General features: G+C 39.0%; 1 protein-coding gene across 3 annotated transcripts in view; it reads left to right on the top strand.

Annotated features, from left to right (window-relative positions):
* Nucleotides 1–633: 633 nt before the first annotated feature.
* The window catches only part of shq1 (SHQ1, H/ACA ribonucleoprotein assembly factor), a 47,388-nt gene continuing 39,715 nt past the window's right edge, over nt 634–8,306 (top strand). Inside the window, exons 1-6 of one of the 3 annotated variants that reach the window (XM_042494012.2) lie at nt 634–790; nt 1,744–1,910; nt 2,172–2,236; nt 7,640–7,768; nt 7,841–7,995; nt 8,138–8,250. In XM_042494012.2, the coding sequence (XP_042349946.1) occupies nt 1,768–1,910; nt 2,172–2,236; nt 7,640–7,768; nt 7,841–7,995; nt 8,138–8,250 (605 nt within the window). In that variant the 5' untranslated portion in view covers nt 634–790; nt 1,744–1,767. Of the gene's footprint in view, nt 791–873; nt 894–1,345; nt 1,483–1,743; nt 1,911–2,171; nt 2,237–7,639; nt 7,769–7,840; nt 7,996–8,137; nt 8,251–8,306 lie in introns of those variants that run through there. The other 2 variants (XM_088083654.1, XM_088083666.1) reach the window with 2 other exon arrangements.

Below are 8,306 nucleotides of genomic sequence, written 5' to 3'. Positions count from 1 at the left end.
TTTAAATAAAGGCTTAAAGTTACGCATGATTAAGAGCATGGCAGCTTTGAGTGACAGGCTGCACATTACCACAGTCTATGAGTTGGATCCAGCCCTCTCTCCTCCACAGCTCCATTATTTAGTCTAAATATGGTAACTTCTGGCTCCAAAAATTCAGTATGGCGACAGCCAACATATCAAAATCGAGGCTTCAAAACCGGAGTCCATAAACTATTGAGTGACATTACAGTGGCTATGTCCATTACTTTTATACAGTGAGGCATACTTTATCTAAAGAGACATTGCTGTTTAGTTTTGCAAATATATTTTTTGGCAGTTTGAGCACCACAAGCCAGGTGCCATAGTTCCATAAGGTTGACATCTCTACAGTCAGTATCTCCAATACTGCAATTCACAACAAAACAATTAAGACTGATGAAAAAGCTCTACAAGTAAGAGGAGAAGCATGTACTTTTAATATGGGGGTGAACTGTCCCTTTAACTTGTGAAAGTTATGAAGTTAATGGGCATTATAGCTGTGTCCACATGTCCTCTTCAATAATCTTTGAATCCCTGGACCTTAGCTTGGGAACACATGTGTGCCACTTAAATATAACATTTATTACTGCTACGCTGACACATATTTATATTATATTTGTATTTTTCATAAACCTATAGTGTCAGCGAAAAAATGTGAATTTTGTTTAAATACTTTTTTACGGCCAGTTTACATTCTGTATTACGGTAAAACATGGGCGCTACATCTCAGAGTTACCAGTGAAGCTAGTTTGGATAGCTCAGTGCTTTTTTGGTGAGTGTGAATTCTTGTAAACTCTATATTAAATGTGCCGTGTATACTGACTGTCACTGAAGTCAGTTAAACAACCCGTTTCCACCACATGATCTGGAGTACGGTAATGATAGCGTTATCTGTCAGCTAGAACCGGTCTCGTGCTAGCTACCCACGAGGATACCAATCATGCATTACTTTAGTTTACAGGCTAGCAGCGAGCTAACTATAAAACAAAACCTCACTTAAAAATTGTATTAAGACAACGTGACATAGAGCCTATCGATAGATACGGTCGCTTCATACATCAAATCTTAATATATTTTACTCGTTAGAGTGTAATGTTAAATTCGGAATATATCCAAGCCAATATAAACTCTACTGAACATAACATTTAGACCGTGATTATTTTTATGCATGTTACTCCCAAACTTTCATAGTTAAAATAGCTCCATTACATTTTAAAGCAGTATCTTATTTAATTTTAGCAAATATCTAGCAAACATGCCTCCAGCTAGATAAGAGTTATGCCGAACATGATTCCAGAACATTATAATAATTGAAATGGTTTAATCGGTGTTAGGAATTACGCATACGTTTGTCAACAGGTAAAATCTTTTAAAATGTTAGATTTTCAAATGAGGTTTGGTATGAAAATCTTTCGAAACTAGAGAAGACGGGAGGAGCGGTTTACAAGCTGATATTACGCTAAGGTATGACCCATTTTGTTACTGTCTGCAGTAGGAAACGACTCGTTTTACACAAGCTATGTTTACAGTTGTCACTGTCAGTGTGGCACATGTGGGTTGCTGCTGGTGGAGACATGCTAAACTACAACAACATTTAATAGAGTCAACCACAAGGTGGCATGCTATAGTTGGTTGGACCATCATTCAGTCTTGCAGACTACTGTAAAGTGCAATCCTATACATTATAACCAAAGCTTGAGATTCTTCTTGTCATTGATGCTACAGGTCTGTTTTACATCAGCATTCATAATGATAACTCCTGCGTTTGACCTGAGCCAAGATCCAGAGTTCCTGATCCTCAGCCTCCGAGTGCCCTACACCCGAACTTCAGAGTTTGATCTTTACATAGATGGAACAGATTTCAAGTTCTATGCCAAGCCTTACTTTCTCAGGTGAGTTAGCAAATACACATAAACTGATGCAACTCTGTGAAAACTGTGTACCTCTGAAATCTAGCTTGGATGAAAGAGGCTGTGATGAAAGCAGTGAATGCATTGACTTGTCAAGTAACACCATCTGTCTTGTCGGTGAATATGCAAGTTTTTTGTGATCATGGTATTGGTTTCAACATCAACAGGAAATTGACATCATCAAACAGATAGGGTCTATGTTACTGGTGAGTGTTACCATCTGGGTGTCTGTGTTATTTTCAGATTATCACTTCCTGGAAGAATAGTGGAGGATGGGAGAGAAAAGGCCAAATTTGACATTGATAAAGGTAGGTCACATAATAATATGGTGCTAACTAAGGCTACTACAAACTATTATTTTCATTATTAACTAATGTGCTAGCTGTTTTCACGATTAAACGCGGTGCCCAAATTCCTTCCTATGAAGGGCTGCTGTCATTTGAAATTGCATTACATTAAAGAAGAAAAAACAGTGTAAATCTAAAATAAAATTTCAAAATAATTAAAATCCTAGTCTTTAATCTGTTTACCAGTAATTTGATAAATTTGCAGAGATGATTATTAATAACAGAAAACAACCATACGCTTCTTTTTGAAAGCATAAACATATTTGAATTGTTTTGGTTTGTAGTGTTGGCAAAAATTATGTTCTTTCAAAACAGCAATTCTGTTTGCAAATGAGACAAGCTGCTGTGGAATTTATTTCTGTAAAAGCCAAGTTTTTGCCAAGTTTTTCTAAATGATTGTCTTGATGATCAGTGTGCCACTGGCTTGTTCGCTCCGTCTTGACTGGCTGATCTAAAGCCACAGTAATGTAAGATACACCCACAGCACGTGAGGGAGGGTGAGATGCAGCAATGTCTCCATAGATAACTCATATTTAATTTATTAGGGAAGCTTAACAGCACTGTGCTACATTGCTGCAAAACTCTGATCATGTTCTTTTTAGCTGCACAAAATTTACATTTCTCACTTTAAAATAGGAGGAGAATAAGCACAAGCTTGTCAAATCTGTGGTGGGTCAGAACAAAGGGAGTATGGGCCAAACGTGGCTCGTGGGCCCCACATTGTGCAGCTTTGGTTTAATCTATAAAAAGTAAAAAAAACTATGAAAAATGCCCATAAATTTTCTCAGATTCCAAAATGATGTCTTCAGCTTGCTACTTCTGTCCAACTAACAGTCCCAAACCCCCAAACTCCCCAGTTACTATTATAAATGACAAAAAAAAGCAGAAAAAAATCTCACATATAAAAAGGCACAAATCCTTAAAACCAGAAAATGTTTGACCTTTTTGCTTGTAGAATGACTGAAATGATTTACCGACTATCAAAATAGTTGTTGATTAGTTTTCTTTTAATCAACTAATCGTTGCAGCTCTGATGGTAACACATGCAATGGCAGTAAAACAGCGTGACTGTCTTATTAGTTGTGTGGTGACGTTGCATAACAAAATGACTGCAGATGCTGTTCAGTAGGATTACAACTGCTGCATTAAATGGAGAGCAATATTTGCATTACTGAGACTTCTCAGGTTGCTGTGAAGTTCTTACTGTTTTCTAAAACGATTTTGTGACCGGATGTTTGTCACCCACTGCAAAAAGAATATCAGCTCTCTGTGAGCACTGAGCCAGAGGAGCACTGTTAGACGAGAGAAAACAAAAAAAACAGATGTTCTTTTGGAGGATCTGATATCTTCCACCCATTTTATTTCTTTTGTATTTTTGTGTCAGCACATAAAAAACAAAAACAAGTAAAAGCATCTTTTTTTTCAGGAAGCCTTTGTAACAACAGTTGTTTTTTCCCTCCCGTGTTAGCCAGAATGTGCTGACCTTTCTTTCAACAAGGGAAAAACACTTTTCCAGTATCTTTTCTTTCTAAGTGGTACAAATGCTTTCTCAACATATTGAGCTACGTTTTATTCCCCTTTTTTCTGCTTTATCAAACTATACATTTTCTCAATTCAAGTTTCTCTCTTTCATTTCAAACATACTGCACGCAGACTTGACAGAAACAAAACAAAACTTAACAAAACCATCTTGGTAAGTCTTGATTTCAGCATTTGGCCATAGCTATTTTGTGTCTTTGAAACAGAGGTGAGCATAACTGGAGGAGAGGGTGGAGCTGTGGAGAAGCAACACCTCTAGTGACACCTTGCAGACGGCCTGTTGCTCAATCCAACCCATGCTCAACTTTATTCTTTAATAAAATGTAAACAGTGAGTTATATAAAAATTCAGTCCCTGTACAGTTGTCATGAACGAGGACATTAGCTATAGACACCAAAAACAGTTTTTTGTATCAGGCTGTAAACATGTTTATTTCTGCTGTAAAGTTGGGCATTTTAACATGGAAGTCTGTATTACACATCTACTCTTACTGTCTTATTCTCTTGCTGATTTCAGGCTGTATAAGAGCAGCTTCTGCCATGTTACCAGAGGCATACTGCAGTGTTTCTCACAGAACAAGTGTGTGTGTGTGTGGTGGAAGCATGGATGTATTAAGAAAATCTGAATACAGCCATGGAGGTGGGGCCCCATTCATTCCTATGAGAGCTGCTCATTGGCGCATGAAGTAAAAAAAGCTCTTTTCCGAGTTTAGAATACCCGGATCTACAGGCCTAGAGGCTTGCGCACTAGTGACTGAAGGTGGCCAAGCGTGGCCGAGTGTGCTCGCAGGTAACTTCTGCCAGTGGAGCGACTGACTTCCGGTTTAGTAGCTTTAAAGTTGGTCTAAAAAAATAAATCTTGCAGCTCTTTTAGACTTTCCAAATGTTATTTAACTGGATGGCTTAAATCAAGATAGTTATATTAGTCGTTTCTTGGAGGTTTTGACGCTCACAAAAAATTACCCACTGACTTACAGACATCTTGATCCCAGTGGAAGTCTATCGAAAAAAGTCTGTCTGGGGCCTTGGGCATCACATGACGGACCTGCACAGTGTAATTCCACATTTGGCCACTTTGTGAAATTTGTCTGGCGCACTTCCTGGGGACTTGGATGGAAGCATTAAGGGTAGGGGGACAATGCGCGTGCCCCTCTGTATCATTCTGTGTCCCATCTTTTCTTCCTCCACAGCAGTTTGTGACTCACGGGGTGGGGGGTGGGGTGGTAATTGATCTGTCGATCAGTCCACAGCTGATCAGATCAGATTGATGGACAAGAGGAGCAGCTGCTGCGTATGAAGGCAAACGATTAGACGCAGCAGAATGAACGGTTTAACTTTTAATGCGCCTGATGTTCTGCTGCTTCATCTGTGCCCGGAGTGTGCTCTGCACTCCAGAGTGCGTGGTAACGAATCACCCAAACAGTATTTATATATCAACAGCACCCTTCGTGAACGGTCCAGCTCCAAAAATAGAAAATCAATTTGTGGTGGCACACGTTTTATTCGTGGCAGGCTGCCACAAATAAATGAAACCATGTGGGAAACCATGTACTGTTGCGAAGAGTAACATTCCAGCTTTATTTATGACAACAACACACTGCTGGCTGTAAATTAATTGTATCATTTGAGTTTGAAACTTTAGACATCCTGGTCCTTAAAAAAGCATAGCTTTTTTTAATGTTATTGTTGACCAGTCCTTGCCTGAAACATGGTTGTAATTGCAGACAGTGATTGATCCTCGGGGCGTCTTTAGTTTGTACTTGAGTCAATCAGCCAGGGTAAATTAACCCACTGATCATGTTTTATTTCATCCCATTTAAAGGGCCACTGGAGCCATCTCTAATGTCATAATGATTACAGCCTGCAGGCTGCCTGCAGTATCTCTATCACAGTGACAGGGAGCTCATGTAGGATTTTACTAAGACATATAACCAGCAAATGACACGTTACAATGAGTATAAGGCCTGTCTATACACTACTGTCTGTCAGCGTGATCTGTCTTTGATTTCTGTGGCACGTAATCAGTTCTAATGAAGTTGTCTTTATGGGGACATCTGCCTTATGGACTCTGACACCTCGTTGCCCGTCTGTCACCATGGCCCCGGTTAACTCACTGTGTCTAAATAAGCCTGTAACATCTGCTAATAAAGCCCCGCTAATGAGTGTCCTTGTTTAGACTTATAATGAGCAATCATTAAGATCCCTCTCTCAGGCTCTCCATTCTGCAAGGCCTGCAACTCGAGCAATTAGTCAGCTCTCATCGTAAAGCACATCTAAGCTTTAACAACTGGGTACATTGAAATTTTATGAGGGCTTTTTGGGCGAGCGACAGATTATCACTGTGGTGTGGCCGAATCAGTTGAATTCATCCATCATGTATTGGCTGTTTAATTTTAATAACAGTTTGTAAAGGAAGTACTTAATTTTGAAGTGTTGCATGCACATGTGGCCAAATTGAATGGCTAATGTTTGTTATAAAGAGATACTTTCAAATTAAAATATAGGACTGTAAAACAAGTGATCAAAGTTTATTCTTTCTTTAGGATTCAAAAATAAGTGGTTTGTAATCAGTTGTTGACTTTGAGACGAAAAAAGATTGTTTTATTAGTTTCTGGTTACAGAATAGCACTCAGTTTTTAAACTTTTAAAGTTACAAAAATCAAAGATTTGAGACACTGCAATCAGACAGTTTTTGGTACTGTTAAAGTGGGGGTAGGCAATTTAAGTTTAGCATCATTGTTGAAATACAAAAACATAATAAACTTAAAGCATATTGTAATTCCAGTGGTCTGAGAAAACACTTGACTTCTGCACCTCCACCTGGCCCTGTGTTCAGGCCATGTAACTTTTTTAACCAAATTATTTTTTAAATAACTGACTGTATCCTGACAGCAGTACATGAGGCAGATCATGTCAGTCATGTCAATCACTGCTTGTAAACTGTGGTCAGACTGTTAAACTATGCAGCATTGTCCAAACACAGATCAAGCTTCTGTTACTGCATTTTCTATTTCTCGCATCAAAAGTTTATCATTTTTTTAAAGATTATGTTTGAGCTTTTTGCCTTTATTTGACAGCTTAAGCATGAAACGGGGAGAGAAAGGGGATGACATGTGGCAAAGGGCCGAGGCCAGAATCGAACCGCCGCTGTGGCAAGGACATAGCCTCTGTACATGGAGCGTTCGCCCTACCAACTGATCACCCTTGTGTAAAAAGTTTTTAGAAATTTTACGCTTGACCTGAAAAATGAAAATGTTTGTGACATTGTCATAATGTCAGCAACTGTCAAGTGAAAATTAAACACCGATCATCAACTTTTTTATTTTATAGCTAAACAGTACACTAAAATAGATTTCTAAAAACATGTCAGGAGAGAAATGGGAAATACAGTAACATAATCTTGATTCATAAATAAATCAATTCAATAATAAATTCATTAATCAGCTCTACCTGGTCTGACAGTGTGACCACAGTGACTAACATGATTGACACCTGCGTAAGAGACTCCATCCCTCTGATTGGTTGTTTTTGTGAGTCTTGCAAATGCTAGGAGCACTAGGAGAAGGCAGAAGAACTTGATTGTTTTCATAGATTTCCTGCTGCTTGTACTACTGTCAGGATATAGTGACAGTTGTGCAAAAAAATAACTTCATCATAGTTGATTAAAAAAAATATTAGATATTATTATAGTTATTTAATTTGTTAATTGTTGTCAGTATTATAAACATACAGCCCGTTAGATAACAGATGTCTGAATAATGTGAAGTGATTTAAAAAGGAGCTCATGATTAAAATCCATCCCTCGCCTTATGCTCTATTCCACCAGGTCTCGTCACATTGTGGGTCCCCAAGGAAACAGCTGGAGAGCACTTTGAGGGACTTCAGATGCTGACGAGTCTCCTCGCCCCAAAAGGCTCCCGATCAGCCAAACCACTGATAGAGGACTTGAGCACAGGTAAGTCAAATCTATACAGCAGTGTAACTAAATTAATAATGAAGCTAGAAATATTCATGACTTCTTCTCAAGGATGCAGTGAAGATGCAGGAGATGATGAAGATGAGGAAGAATTTAACTGGGAGGTTGAGCAGGAGGTGTATAAGGAGAGCTCTGAGGAGGAGCTGAGCACCCTGCAGAAATACGGCTTCGGCAATCAGAGGTCTGGAGTGTTTGCAAGATTACAGGTGAGGTTATCGATGAGGATTATTTTATCATCTATGAAATCCTTGTGTCCTTTCTGAATATGATCAAAGTTGCTAAAAAGAATCATGCAAATAACGTGAGGATGACACTGCAAGGCTTAATACATCGGGACTCCTCTGACAGGAGGAACTGAGTGATGTGATTGATGTCAAGAACCCAGAGGGAACTTCAGCAGCGGAGAGGAGGCGAGCACGACTGGACGCAGAGGCATCTGCTTTTTCCCCCGACCATTACCTGTGAGTTTAGCAGAGTATAAACCTCTGACACCTTAAAACATTGCTTTTTCTCCTGT

The sequence above is a fragment of the Plectropomus leopardus genome, chromosome 2 (assembly GCF_026936395.1).
Source record: "Plectropomus leopardus strain MGB_pleo_1.0 chromosome 2, ASM2693639v1, whole genome shotgun sequence".
Classification (NCBI taxonomy): Eukaryota; Metazoa; Chordata; class Actinopteri; order Perciformes; family Serranidae; genus Plectropomus; species Plectropomus leopardus.
This window is presented reverse-complemented; position numbering and strand designations above follow the sequence as displayed.